At 40.5% G+C, this 15,953-nt stretch overlaps 1 protein-coding gene across 1 annotated transcript in view; it reads right to left on the reverse strand.

Moving 5' to 3' along the window:
* Nucleotides 1-15,953, reverse strand: part of col27a1a (collagen, type XXVII, alpha 1a) — a 94,599-nt gene that overhangs the window by 67,023 nt on the left and 11,623 nt on the right. Inside the window, exons 2-4 of the mRNA XM_034123554.1 lie at nt 15,555-15,625; nt 7,715-9,213; nt 1,563-1,616 (exon numbers count right to left, since the gene is read on the reverse strand). Coding sequence (XP_033979445.1) covers nt 1,563-1,616; nt 7,715-9,213; nt 15,555-15,625 — 1,624 coding nt within the window. The remainder of the gene's footprint in view (nt 1-1,562; nt 1,617-7,714; nt 9,214-15,554; nt 15,626-15,953) is intronic.

Consider the following 15,953-nt stretch of genomic DNA (forward strand, 5'->3'; position numbering starts at 1 on the left):
TGTGTGTGTGTGTGTGTGTGTGTGTGTGTGTGTGTGTGTGTGTGTGTGTGTGTGTGTGTGTGTGTGTGTTTGTGTGTGTCGGCTGAGGGATTTAAAGTGATGTAGGATCCTGGCTTGGCAGGGTATTATTGTAACTTCAGAAAATGGGACTTTGCCTTGCAGGCTGGAACACACAGATACAGTCCTGTCTGTCTGTCTGAATGACCCCTCTGCCAGAGGCGGTTATTTACTGACTGTTTGTGTTTGGGCTTCGTTAGCATGTACGTCAGCAGCAGTAGCAAAAACACAAACAAACACACACACACGCAGAGGGATATCCACATACTGTACCCACAGTAAACCTAAATACAGCCACGCTTATTGACTTGGCTCCATAAAAAAAAACTTGGATTTGAAAACCAGACAAAACAACGGAAGAGTATCAGGGCCAGATATAAGGGGAATACATTAGGAGAGGTACTTTTAATTTTGCATTTCAAGAAAAAGTCAGAGGGTTAAGAACAAGGTTGAAATGCTAAAAAAAAGTTGAATTTTGAAAATAAAGTAAACTGTAAATATGTTGAGATTATAGTTTTACATTTCAACAAAATAATTTGTAATTTTCAAAGAGTCAAAGTTACTCATCACTGCTGGTGCCAGGCATAGGAAAAATTACATCTGCATTCTCAGAATTAAGTTAAAATGTCTGGAAAAAAGTCAAAATCTTAAAAATGAAAGACAAAATATCAAGAAGAGTATAGAGTGGTGCAGTGACGAGTCCTAAAACAGGAAGTGAGTTAGCATTTGACCACTACCGGTTCCCTCGTCTCAGAGTCAATGGGATTTCTCCATAGGATTTTGGAAAATAGCTCGAAATAAGGTCTGTGGTTGACACAAATGTTCTCTTAAATTGGCGTGACGTTGAAGCAGCGACCCTGCTGTAGTTCATTTATAGCATAATGTTAGCATTGTGCTTCTGGCAATGAGATTTATGATTAGAAAATTATAAAAGTAGGGTAGACATGTGGATATTATCCGGCTGAACAAAACGTGCATTTATCTAACAGGTTCGTTTTCCAGAGACCTTATTTCGAGTTATTTTCCAAAATCCTATGGAGAAATCCCATTGCTTTGTTGTCGAGGGAACCCATGCGCAGTTTACTTCCGGGGAAATACGTCATCCCAGCACCAATCTATTAGGGCCAGGCATAAGGGGATATTTTAAGAAGTAAGATATTCTTAACAATCAAAATGTTGACTATGAAGTCAAAATGGCAAAAATAAAGTCAAAGGATATATTTGTTGAGAAGAAAGTTGAAATGCAAGGCGTAAGAATATATTAATCTAAGGACAAAGACACTTATTTCTTGCATTTTGAGAAATTAAAGCATTAAAGTGAAAATAGCACTTCTAAATGTAGAGGATGAATTGCACTTGTACAAAAGTTTACTGAAAGTTTGTCTTAATTCTCAATATTTCTCTCATCCCCTTATACCTGCCTTAATAGCCTTTTGTGGAGGTTACAAATGGACGAGTGTTTGATGTTCCTGGAGGTGTTTGCGAGACACTTTAAGGACACTTACCCTCGGACCCTTCTTGCCCAACAGGCCTGTCTTCCCCGGAGGTCCAGACAGTCCCTGAGGAGAGAAAAGGCAAACATAAGAACTTATTCAACAGCCAAACAATCCTTTTTCTATCTTACGTTATCAAAACCATCAGGTCATTCAGACTCCTCTGTGGGCTGCACCGACAGGCTGCACAGTGGCTGCAGGGTTAAAAAAGAAAGCGACACCTCTGAAGTCATTCCGCCTCAAGGTGATGAGAGTTCAGCCTTATCCATCAGGAAGTTCTTAGCCTGTATGGCAGGAAACCGTAGAAACACTATAATAACAGGTCATTTCCTGCGCCACTCAATGGCCCTGTGCTCATTGGAAAGGGAGAAGTGAGGATAAACAGAGGCTGCTGAGGCAAACAGGAGCTACCTGTCCTCTGCTCCTGATCTGAAGCATGTCCAAGCCATGGAGCGGCTGTTTTAAAATGCTTCCTTCACTGTACATTCAAACCTTTACTTAAAGGTGGGGTAGGTAATTTTGGAGAAACCAGCTCGAGTGCGCTAGAATTTGAAAATACACAGCCGGAAAAAATCTGCCACTTCCTTACAGAGCCCCTCCTCCAACACACACGAACGCGCACATGACCAATGAGGGCACGAGATAAGTTTGTGCACAGATGGAAGGCTGACAGGCAGGTAGGCCATCCAGTCATTTTAGCCGGGCCGGCTAAAATGATTGGTCGTGCTTTTTACAGTATTACGGCTTCCACAGATGACATTTTTTTATGGATTTTTTGCCAAAGCACTTAAGATATTCATTGCTATCGGGATGTTAAGAGCATTCCATGGAATATAACAAAAAGTGTATCTCGAGCCGGTTTCTCAAACTTACCTACCCCACCTTTAAGTAAAAGTACTAAGTCATTATGTAAAAAATGCTCTACACATAAAATTCTCACTTGAGTAAAAGTACAGAAGTATTATCAGCCACATTTTGTAAAAGTACCAAAAGTACTGATTCTGCAGACAAATTGCCTCCATTATGTGGTATATATAAAAATTGATACACAAATGATTCATCTTTATGACTTTCTCTATTACGTTATATTAATATATTGTTTATCTTTTATATTTTCGTACCTCAGACACCATTGGTTTATTCTTTAGAGATTATTATTTAAATATATTACATTATCACATTGTCAGGTAGCATTTGACTGTTGCAGACAAACACAGCTCCGATACATACATTATTCATGTTTAGGACTTTATTACATTTTCTCTAATATATTGTACATTTTCGACTTTTTGTACTTCAAATATTTCACTGGTTTAATATTAAGAGATAGAAAAAATAACTAAAGCTGTGAAATAAGTGGGGAAACATTTTTTATATTTCCGTTTTAAATCTGGAAGTATAAAGTCTTATTTCAATTACTAGAATATAGTTTATTGCAATTATTTCTGTGAAAAGATATTGTCCAACAAATGTAATAATCGTGACAGGTCGGAAATAGCTTTTCAATCCACACGCCCTACTTAGTTGTGAAATAACTCAGTGTGAATCTCTGTGTTTTCATCCTCATACTGTTGGTTTGTTAAAGCTTTTACTGTAAGTCCGTATGAAGATGGATATGATCTGACTGTTGGAACATCAGAGAGAGGCAGCAACATTGACCAAACGCTCAATGACCTGGTTATTTAAATACTTCAAAAATGTTCATGAATAGAGTATTTGAGTAAAGTTACCTAGTTATTTTCCACCACTGTTTGTACTCTGCTGTTAAATCCGATGCCTGAGATAACATGGATATGAGGATCTGGTAAAAAGCCCCATCTTCCATAAAGCTCAGTTATTGTAGTGAGAAACTTTTACTCTGTCGTTTCCTCAGCTCATTTTTCACAAGGCCATGAACTTTAAGAGACAAAAGCAACTTCAAAACGACCCGAGTCTGAAGGTTAGTGTGATCACAGCTAGTTTATCACTCTGAAGATTATAATTGCCCCCCCCACCATCTCCTCTCGGTCGAACTCCATGGTGGAGACCACCACTGATGTTACAGGTGGCGTAAAGACCACTCAACACCAACACACACTGTCTGTCCATCATCACACTTCCACCCCCGGTCACACACCTCGGTTTGTTTGTCTGTTTATTTCAACTGTCTCTTTGCATCTGTCCATTATCAACATATTTCTTTCTTTCGTTCTTTTCTTTTATTTCAACGTGGCTTGTACTTCGAAATGCAATACATTATACAGGAAATACTATCTAAACTTCCTACAAACTTCCAACAGTTCAAATGCAATAAGCTTCAAAGGGTCCCTATTGCGCTTTTTAGGGGGGTTCACTTTCCTGTAGTGTGTTCTATAGGTTTGTGTGCATGTAAATGGTCTGCAAAGGCTAAAACCCATGTGTTCCCTCCAGAGGGAGTTTCTCTCCTACACTCCCCCTATACACTCCAAAATCTAACTTATTTGTGTTGTTACCTGCTGGATATCACACATATATTTGGGGGTTGTCCCCACAACAAGTCACAGAGGGAAGCATTAACACAGAAATACTTATACGTTACTACGTTATAATATAGAAGCAATAGCAGTTAGAAAGGCTTACTTGCAACATATTTTTTCATTGGTGGTCAAATAATTTAACTAATAAAATAAAAAGTATTCCATAGGAAAAATAACAGCTAAACTTCAAACATATTTTTGTTGTATTTATTTTTTACATTCGGAGCAGAAATGCTGCTATGATTCATGACTATGTTTTTATGTTTGTTTTTTAAACTGTGAATAGATTTTACTTTTTTTTTTAAATCCTGGAAAAGCAGCTCTACATTTTCAAGTGTACAGAGTAAGAATAAACTTTTTTTCTTCCAAAAACAACAACTAGAGAACACACAGTGTACATTTTCAAACTCCCCTATAATCTTTTTTGCCATAATTCTAAAGAAAACTGCTTACAAGATCTTATTGTGGCAACATACCCAGGCAGTCTGAGGCTACAATTGAACTGAACACAGAAGCTTGGTATTTGAATCAAATTTAAACTCACTTCTAGTGCAGCTTCAATTCAAAATGTAATCGGATTCAAATCCCATCTCTCACTTTTAGCAATCACGAAACGAGTTCAGGACACAGTGAGGAGCTAAAGCTGCTTCAGATGTGGAAATGTTCCAAATCTGAGTCTAAAATAATGTTTCTCCTGGCACCGAGGTGCAAAATCTGCACGCTGGAAGCAAGAGACCAAAGTCTTTCAGAAGAAGGCTCTTAAGGCTTTAGGCAGCAAGAGTGATGAGGGATAAAGCTATTGGCCGAAACCTCAATGAACCAAAGCTTTCGCTGACTTTCATATTTGTGAAAATGTGTGTGTATGGATGAGAGTGAGTGTGTGTGTGATAAGGATTGAGAGACAGAGTTTTCACATGGCATGTGTGTTTATGAAATTCAAACTATGTTGAAAAGGAAGCATGACTGAGTTCATCGGGGATCTCCAGAGGCACAACATGGCAACACACACATATGCTTACAAATGCACACACTTTGACAGGAAGCACCTGTTTAATCCCTGATATGTATTCTCAACATATATCCATATGTGAGCCTGTCAAATGGCAGCATTTAAATCAGAGCCCAGACAAAAAGCATGCATTTTTACATAAAGCCTAGAACATTTATACAGATTCTACAGCACATGCTACGTTTAGGCACAGTTTTGTGTTTTCAGATTGGTTTAATTTACAATACCATTTAGGTGTAAAATGACAACATTTTTTGGCCAAGGGCCTAGGATCAAATTTAGGGGGACGCATTTGAGCCTCAAACACTTAATTTCCTGCATTATGGTGACTGTTTATGTATTAATATATGGTCTTTTGTCAAGCAAAGGAAAACACTAAATTCAAGAGGCATGCAACAATTTAATAATATATTAGAATATAGTGAAGTAAGGCTCTAAGGCATCTCGTTTTGCTTTCAAATATGTATTCTCCTGTAGATCATCTCATACAGCATAAGAAACACTTTATTTCCATTTTTGTCTTTTAATGGGCATGTGGAACCTATTCTCAATGAAACATACATTTCTATACTGTCCTGGATTTTATTCACAGATATGAGTTTCTGCGAAATGTCTGCTATTTTCCAAAACATCTGCACACTCATGACAAAATCCACATATCTGTGATCCATGAGAAGTTGAACAATTCATGAAAATAGTCATATTAAGAGTATAAAGTCATCATTTTATGTGAATAAGACAAGTTATGTTAAGTGTTTGTTTACCAAATACATTGACTAGACATTGAAGGACAACATTGGTATATTTAGATTTTTTTTTAGGGAAATTTTGACTAGGGAAATTCAGTATTTTCTGAACATCCCAACCAACTCTAAGCCCTTGGTGTCAGACAGTCCTACAGTAAATGACCTTCTAACGTCTCTACATAATCATCCGTCTACAATCTCTTCTCTGTGTTAGAGTACAGCACCTCATATTGAGATTACAGGTAGTGCTTTCTAGATGGCAGTAATTTAGTTCAATGTAATGACAGTCAAGTTTGGCGTGGACATAAACATAGAGGGAAATTAGCCAACCCTTAACACACCGCACTCTACAATCTACAGCGGCAAATTACAGACTACTACAATAAATAAGCAAAGAACACACGTATCAAACACACAGGCGCTGCTCACACCTCACACTGAAATGACTCAATCACCAGCGTTAAATGCAACACACCCTGAGGTGACACTGGGGGGGGGGGTGATTAGTCAGGCCTCATGCAGACAGAAAGAGTTCTGCAGACAATATGTAAAGCTTAAACAAGTTAAAAATCACAAACACAGTGGATTTGTCAATGGCAAACAACTTGGACAACTTTTTGAGCTCCATATCTGCCAGCAAGATCTCAACAAAGTCCTTTATTCCTCTCTTTGGCCAACAAATGTGAGTGTGTATGTGCCTTTGCTCTCTTAAGAAGTTCAGTCAATATGCAATTGGATGCTAGGTGTGAAAATGGAAAGGGTGAAAATAGACCTGCCTCAGTTTTTCCCGCTCACACTCATTTAATATGAGCCTGGTCTACTTTTGCATTGGGAAGCTGAATGAATGATGGTGTTTACTGACTGCCTTGACCCTTGACCTGGCTTTGAAAGAGGGCCATGAGACCTCCACCAGCCCTCTAAACAAGAGGAATCTGGTGCAGAGACGGCAAGGCGTCAGAGCTGACACGTCACACCCAGCCTGGAGGCTTCTGAGCACAGAGGAAGAGGAGGGAAGGGAAAAGTAGGTTTTCTAACCTGTGTGGGGAAAAAGATAGTGCCACAATAACCTACATATCTCTGTGGTCTCCTATTTCTAGCAACAGACCACGAGAATTAAACCTGCTCTTTCACTGGCGACAAAGACCAGCACAGACTGGGAAGTCACTAATGGAGCATATTTCACTCACTTTAGCTACAAACCATTGAACATAACCGCCACAACTAACAAGCATAAACAGCCAAGATATGTTTCCTTATCCTGATTTTGCAGAACTTTTACTGCAACAGGCAGGCTAATAAACAGAGCCAAGAAAGGATACTATACTCAGGGGCGGTGGGTAATTAAGGCTAAATTATTGGTCCATTTACCATTGTCCAGTACATATAAAGAATACAATTTGCTGATGTTCCCTAAAAGCCAAATTGGAAGACTACTTCTACGATTAATTATGTCCAGCAACTCCAAATTCCAGCCTGTAGTATAAGGCTACGGTTTCATAGTCAACAAATACATTTACTAACCAGACAACTCATAAGAACGTAGTACTATCAGAGCGCTAACTATGTTTTAAATTCTGTCAGAAAGAGAGACTCATAGAAAAATCTGTAGAAGCATCTTTTTTGGTGTTTAAAACCAGTATAATAGTTGGTCAAATATTAGCCTTCCCGATCCTGAGCCTCATCTGCCGCCTATGACTATATTGCATCACTCTTGTTAGCTTCAGAAACTATTTATTCTATTTCTATTCTATTTATTCTCTTTTTAGTTGCAAGACTTCTGTTTACCATCAGGCACATTAGGCTACATCTTTAAAGCATGTACTGTTAGTTAGATAAAAAAAACAGGAACTCAAGCCATGTATGCTCTGTTGTAAATTGACTTCATTCTGGTGGCAAAGGTTAAGAGGTGCTTACCGGCAGGCCTGCGTCTCCTTTCTCTCCCATAAGTCCCTCCAGCATGGAGAACAGAGTAGGGGGCACCTCCCAGCTCAGGAAGCCGTCGGTAGCAGGGGGTGTCACTGGGTTGTCCGATGGTCTGGTTGGTCGCACAATGGCTGTAGCCTTGGTGGTTTTGGATTGTTTCGTTGGTTTGATGACCTGTTTGGTGACTGGCTTGGAGGTCTTAGCAGTTGTAGTTTTGAAGACTGTTGGTTTTGAGGGGTTGACTTTAGGTTTCGTTGGTTTAGAAGGGACAACTTTGACAGGATTAGTTTTGGGTTTCAACGGAGTGGCTTTGGATGGAGTAACTTTAGGCTTGGGGGGTGTTTTCTTGGCCGTGGTTGGTTGGGGTTTCTTTAGGACTGTACCTTGGTCTGATAGGGTAGAATCAGGTTTTATCTTGGAGGGTTTGGTGCTGGTAGTGGCTGGAATAGTAGGTTTCTTCTTGTCTGTTCCTGCAATCGTCTTTTTGGAGGGCTTTGGGGGAGTTGGTTTGGTGGGTTTCTGAGTTAAGACTTTAGAGGTGGTAGGTCTTGGGTTTGGCGCTTTTGTTGGGGTTGCTTTTGTCCTAAGTGGTGCTGTGACAGTTTCGGTCCTGCCCTTGGGAGGCGGGGAGGCCAAACCAAGCTGTACTGTAACTGGCATCACTGTCCCCAGAAAGGGTGTAGGAATGGTCCCAGTGCTGGGCTTTATTGTTTGGGTGGGGGCCACATATCTTACAGCCGATGCAGCAGCAGCGACACTCCTGGCCAGGCTGATCCCGGTGGTCTTTTTGGGCGTTTCCGGGCCACCACGTTTAGGGGTAGCAGCGGTAGCGGTGACGTTTTTACCTTGTGGAAGGATAGGTAACAAGGGAGGAAGGTTAGGCCTGTATGTGTCTGCTTCCCTGCACTGTTTCTTAATGTACCTGCAGTAGTTGTGAGCTGCCTCTGCAGAAGGGACCAGATCAAACTGGCAGATGGCTCCTTCAAAGTGAGCTGAGGCTTGCTGCTGGCTGGTCCGCCCCAGCAGGAAGGAGCCCTGGAGCTCCGGAGCCAAACCCTCCTCACTGTCCCACCCAAAGTCTGCATGGACGATCTGCTCTCCGCAGGAGGCATAAAGAGTCACTCTCTGTCCATTAATTCCCACCGCCAGCTGGTGCCACTGGCCATCGTGGGGCTCGTAGGGCAGTGACACCGAGGTGTTCGGCCCTGTGTGGAGGACCAGGTTACTCGGTGTGAGCTGCAGACCCAGAAGGAGCTTCTTGCGGCCTGAGAGCAGGGTGAAGAGGAAGGCACTGTTGAGGCGGTGCGAGCGCACACTCAGCACCAGGGCCAGGCTGGGCCAGACGGCCGCTGGGAAGACTGAGCGCAGGGGGGATTCAATGTGCGCCCGCTGGTTGAGGATGATCCCCGATCGGAACGGAATGACCCCTGCTGGCACAGAGCGCGACGGTTTCTCTCCCTTGAGCCCCAACTTTTGGAGGATGTCCACATCTGGATAAAGAAGAGAGGGATGTTAGAGGTGCAAATAACCATGACATGCATGTTTATGAAGGTTACACATCATTGCAATTAGAAAAAACTGAATATGAAGTGATTTTAAAATGTATTTTAAGTTTTAAGACAAATCCTTCAGTTCAGTTATCTTTAATATTTTTTTCTTTTTTAAATGTATTTTTATTTTCTCACTATACAGAGGTGAAAATAATTCCTGCCTTGATCAAAAACCTAGAAATACACTATTAGGAAATACGTAAATTCTGTACTTCAAAATAGACATTTGAGCAACAATTTCACAAAATAAATAATGTTGAGCAAACATTATTGAGACCAATCATGTCAAAGGAACATTTTAGACATCTTAACATTATTAACAGGACATTCTGGACTCATTGTGAGATTAAGCTCTTACTGTAACGCGTGAGACATTGACTACTCTTCTTTGACAACACTGGTTTATAAGCCAATTTCAAATATATTACACCAATGTGTTTCTTCTGTCACAATGGACAGGCGTGGCAGTATCACAGCCATACATCAGGTCTGACTGGTTTTTAGCCAACACAAACAGCAGTTCACAAAGTAATGGAGCTTAAACACAGCAGGGTGAACAGATGGGGGGGGGGGGAAGGATGGCTGCAGCAAAAAAAAGGAACAGAAAGAATAATAAACTCAGTGGGTATGAGGCTACCAAACTGCTTCTGTATGCTGTCTAGTGCAATTTTAGGGAAATAAATAAGATTATGAATAGGTCTATACGGACATAAAACTGTGCTGATGATAGGGGGGTAAGGAGTGACCTTGGATGGGCAGAGGTGCTGTGGTGGCCTTTGATTACAATGTCAGCGGTTTGCTGCCTGATGCTTTTCTCCAACATGGCACGTTGACCATATGACTCTCGTGAAGCATAACACAGCCTTCCTAAAACAGATGTCCTCAGAATAGAGCATGTTTATTGCTGTACATTCTTTTTTTTTTTTAAGCTGCTCAGCCCCAAAATCCAATTCAAATACGGCCATATTTTAACAGCTCCAACGGTATATAAATTCATTTGAAGTTGTAAAGCCAAGCCAAACCAAAGAGTTATGGTTCCAAACGTATGATCTTTAATGATTTTGCCTTCCTGTCTTTGGTTGTTGTATTGGTTTTGATGTAAGATTAAGTTACTTAAGAGGGCTAAATTCATGTTCTATAAACTTTATATATATTGTTGTTTTTTGCATGCAGCAGAAAATAAATGAAACATGAACACGAGAACTTTGACTTTCAATTGAAACAATGCAAAGTGAGACAACAGCTATTCACTACTCGCTACTGATATGTAAGCCACGCTGCAAGATAAGACTTTTTACTGATGAAAACAAGATGTCTTAATGTTAAAGCAGACAGAACCATGAAGGCTAAAAGCTTGCTATAGGACGTCATCCTCTCTAAGTACCCATCTGGACAACTCAAAAGGGGAAAGAGAAACGGTTGGATACTGAATAAAGCTCACAATATGCCTTTGTGAATTTTTAGGCACAAAGCTTAGCTTCTAAATTCCAAATTATAAAACGTCCAGGTTATTAGAACATCAGATTGCTGTACTGTATATTTAAAGGAGCCTTATTATTATTTTTGGGCTTCTCCCTTTCCTGTACTGTGTTTTATAGTGCATGTAAATGGTCTGCAAAGGCTAAAATCCCAAAGTTCAGGAACATAGTGACATAACTAACACTCGTGCTTCTTCTGGATAGCGCTCCAACACATTGTAATGTACGTGATAGGCTAAGGGGCGGGAACTCTCTAATGGCGCATTTCCACTACAGCGCGGAGCGCTGTTTAAGCGTGCCGTGCCGTGCCCAGCCCATTTTTGGTTGCGTTTCCACTAGGCGTAGTTCCGGCTAGCGGGTACTTTTTCACAGTTTTCTGGCTCTCCAAAATCGAGGTTCTTTCCGGGCCAACAACCGGGCTGAGTATGCTAAACTAGAGAGAGAATCGCTGGCAACTACAACAAAATGAACATATTTTACTGTGATTTAATTGTAATACACGTTTCAAAATGATGCCGAAGTAACAACATACTGATACCGGTTAGTAAAAACCATAAATTAATGCTTTGACAAGTCTGCAGACAGACGGCAGGCGAAAAACGTTTTAAAATGCGTGTTTTCTGAATGGAGCTTGGCTAAGCTAACGCAGTATATGCTCCGTCCGTCCACACTCACAACAACGGCCTACAGACATAAATAAACCAGCGATTGTATTCGCCATGACACAGACAGTCTGTGGTTTGTACTTGTTTAACTTTTGTCTAGTTTCTGAACAGATATGAGGAGCTGTGAGCTCTGAGTGCTAACAGCTAACGGCTGATGTTGGTTTTGTGTTTCGCATTGAAGATGACGTCACGGCTCCGCCTACACTGCGTTACTATAGTTACTACCCCAGTTCCTAAACTGTAATGGAAACGCAGCATAAAGTGAGTCTGGCCTACCAAGGCCTAACTATACCGTACTAAGCCGTGCGAGGCCCTGCAGTGGAAATGCGCCATAAGCGGTTGACCAATCACAACAGAGCTGGCCAGCTAACCAATCTGAGCAGACTGGGCTCTGGTGTCAGACAGAGGGTGAAAAGAGGTGCTGCAGCACAGGCAGTATGAGAAAAATAAAGAGCTTTTTGAACATTAAAGCATGGAGACATGTCCCAGTAGAGACACATACTAATATGAACCTGTAAATTAGCATATTATGTCCTCTTTAAGTATAATAATGTTTGCATGGCCCCTTTGTTTAAAGGCTATAGGGGATTAATGAACCAAATAACAACTTTAGAGAACCTCCCCTCTTCCCTGCTCCTTTCTATCGTTCTGATCAATAGAGCCAGTTTGGAAGTCCAGAATGTGACCACAGGAACCAAAGTGAGCGCAGCATCTCGCTGCCTGGAGGCAGAGTACAGTTTCCAGCCTTTCAGCCAGCGTTGATTCTCTATTCAGCGTTTCAGTCTCGGGGGTCCTGGGAGCTCATTCTCTACATGACCTCTGATCTCAGAACGAGGCCCCTCAACATCTTTATTCTCTCGGGGGGTCACTCTGACCTGTGGTCACTGGGCCCTGTCTAATGGGGGCATGTGTATAGAAGTCCTGCTTGTGAAAAGATACACGTGGGCATGGGATGTTGATGAGATGACAGAAAGTGGGAAAGATGAGGGGAAAGATGGATGGGAAGTCCTAACAGTTGCTGCACGGGGGAGCCATGGAGAGAAAGGACTTCAATGAGATGCTTGTCTTTCTATAACACAAGGCTTACTTCATTAGAGCACTTTGGGAGGCTCAGACTTTGGAAATGCATAATTGCATGGAAAGAGCAGGAATTCGATCCCTGGTAGTGATCAAGGAATTAGACCTGAGGGAAGAAGCTGCTCCCAACTTGATGTTTTTGCAGAAAAACTAATCTGTCTATTCTGGAATTACTGAGTGCTGCTGACGCATACCAGGGTTTAACACAGTTTGAATCTGATTTCACAGGACATTGTAGCCTACTCAATCACAACCTTTTTCTTTGCACATTGAAAAGTGAGCAAATGTTGAAACGCATCGCCAGGTCTTAACAGCTTTTCCGTGCTCTCTATAGGGCTGTAAGATTTTCCTTGCCTCAAAACATTAGTGCTTTAAAAAAAAAGGCAAAGGAAGCAAGACCTGCATGGAATATATATTGTACCTGTCCACTGTGAACTCTCCTCTCTGTGTGGTCTCCTCTGCAGGAAAAGGACAACAGGGCTTGGCAGTGAAGCAGGGGGGTGCATTACATGTATCTTTTCTCCTGTCTCCAAACTTCTTTATTTAAATACCACTTGTACCATTACTGGGGCATGCATTAGCCATGTGGTTTTAGATATACAGCACACTGTATGGAAGTGAACACACACAGAGAGACAGACTTGTGTTTAACACATGGCTGCAGTTCTTAGCCTTGCTCTGTGCCAATGCACTCAAGTACAGAGAGAAGGTCCAAGGCTCAGTGTGTAACGGTATCCCTGGTAGAAGATCAGGTCACAGACTCATTCGAACACACTCAAAATGATCTCTCTTCGGCTGACCTACACTGGTCTACAGTGAGCTTTTTACGATCTCTCTGGGTGGAAAAACCATCCAGCAAAACAACGTATGATTTCCCAAAATATCAGATTCAGAATCATGATTTATGATTACAATGAGGGACACAATATTGGTTATGTACATTTTTCTTCTTTTTTTTTAAACCTTTATTTGGTAGTGACAGAGATACATGCAACAATGGTCCTCGGCAAGAAACGGGAATCAAGAATTGGTTCCGGTTGAGAACCATTTGCAAATTGGACGGTCAATCTGAATGTTATGCCTTTGAGGTTAACAATTCATTTAATTGACGCCAGCCTGTTTTGGGGAAATGTTCACGATGCAGAAACTGATGCAGCATGACTTCAAAACTCTGCGTCTACTCTGATACATTCTAAACTGTGTTTAGTCTCAGAGATAATAAAACAGCTGCATTGACGCTGAAAATTAGCTACTTTTTTTACTACGTTTTTCCACCAAAAATCGGGAATCAACAATTAATCAGAGCAATACGTAGACTCGATAATGGCATTGGTATCAGTAAAATCTCATCAATCTCTATTTTACCAGCTTCGATCAAATCCGGGAATTTCATAGTATTATGATGTGTGTAACTTACCGCTTCCATACTACATGCCCCATTAACATTGTAGTTTTCATTTTTGCCTGTACAGTTAACAATGGAGATGTATGATATTTAGCAGAGCTCCACAGTTGGATTCATTGTTTTAATTCACTCTCAAACAATAATGTTGGTCATAGACAGTGTTAAGAGATCTGACTACCCAATCAGGGCCTAAAATGGGCCAAATCTACCAAAAAAGGAGCCAATTTTTCATCTCCATTAAGGTCTGTCTGACATAATTCTTTGTTCTTTAAAGTCTCCAACAACGAGCATGTGATATTTACTTAATAATCCCAAACAAAGCTTGTTGCAATTATGTATGAATCTACTCAAATCTACCATGTTTACTGCTATGAATTGTGATATCCAACATGTATACTCGATTCCGCTATATCCGATATAAGAAGCCATCACTTACAAGAATAGATTAAATCTTTTACACAGATTTAATCACAGAGGTATGACCTTGAATTAAAAATGAAAAATGTTTCAGCCTCGTTGTAATGAACCGAGATGACATTTTGTTTGTCGGTCATCAGTTCTCAGTGCCTGCGTGTCGGCCTATTGAATTCCCTGTCAGTCTCAATCATGATAATTGGAGGAGAGAAGGGGCCTGTTCACTGGACTGTATCTATGACTTCTCATCAGGGGAAACCGCCAAACGATACAAAAAATGTATACAAATGATTAAACCCGACCACAACTATTTTTAACTGCCATTCTTCATTCATTCAAACATTCTTACTGTTGCAGAAGATACATAAATGATGAGGTTATAATATCCATCTCCATTTTTACTTATCCTGCCTTCCTAATTAAACTTAGAATAACAGTTTAGATATTAAACCATTTTTTAAGCTCCATTTTTGGTCTCCTCCAACTCCTAAGGGAGCTTTCTGGCTCCTCAGCTGCTAAATGCTCCAGTATGCTCATTGCTCACTGTTTCTGTCTGTTGTTGGTGCGGAGTACTTCTAGTACAGCAGCCGGACAGACAAACAATGTGCTTATACTCGCCCTAAGAGTATAAGTACAGACTGTACGTTCAATACTACAATCGACTCCTTCCACTTCTTCATGGTAATATTACCTTATCATCTGATACACTTTAATTATAAAATAGGAAGTTGTTATTTGTGTGTCCTGAATAAATAACTTCACATCTACTAAATACTGTTATTGAAAGACATCTAACAGTAGTGTTTTGAGACTCATTTTTTTCTATAACTGTCATCTTTGAATGATCTATGACAGGATACCATAGGAAACGATAGGAAACAATACGATACGATACAATGATACTTTTTTGTCAGATCAAGTTTGACATTTTTCTTGCATCCCAGCAGCAACTGATTATTAACGTATCACTTGTACCATGTAGTATTGCAATACTGTAGAACACTCTTGATTACATATCTAAAAAAATAAGAATTTGGTCTAATCTCCACCATAAAAACTCCTGTGCTGACTCAACATGCAATGGTTGGCCCAATTCTCATAGTGTTTGGGTGCTTTAGCCAAATAGGCAAAGAAGATACCAACACCTCTCCAGTTTTAAAGTTTTTGTGAAGAAAGAAGAGGAGAGAAAGGGAAGTGACTGAATTGAGAGAAGAGTGGAGGTGACATAAAGTCACGTCTTACCTTCAGGGTGTACTTGTGTAAGTCCCAGGTAGCAAGTACAATATAATACGGTACAGAGCAATAGGGCTCTCCTGCAGGAAGAGAAGAGAGGATGTTAGCAGACAGTCACACATTACTGTAACAAACAAACTCTTCAAATAATTGTATGCAATTTCCTAATAAGGAACGCTATATAAACTTGTTTATGAACTGTAGCGATTAGCTTTATCGCGCCATTTACATAAAATCATTATTAATGCTTAGAAGCAGTTTATGGGAACAAATTGGAAACACATTTTTTGTTGCAAGGTTGTTAAAAGTCCTTCTGGCTGGTTATATTTGGTGAATATAGTAACTAAAGTTGGTTATCCCGAATCCTGGGTTCCTCACTTTCTAACAACACATAAATATTGTAGAAAA

The sequence above is a fragment of the Trematomus bernacchii genome, unplaced genomic scaffold (genome assembly GCF_902827165.1).
Source record: "Trematomus bernacchii unplaced genomic scaffold, fTreBer1.1, whole genome shotgun sequence".
Classification (NCBI taxonomy): Eukaryota; Metazoa; Chordata; class Actinopteri; order Perciformes; family Nototheniidae; genus Trematomus; species Trematomus bernacchii.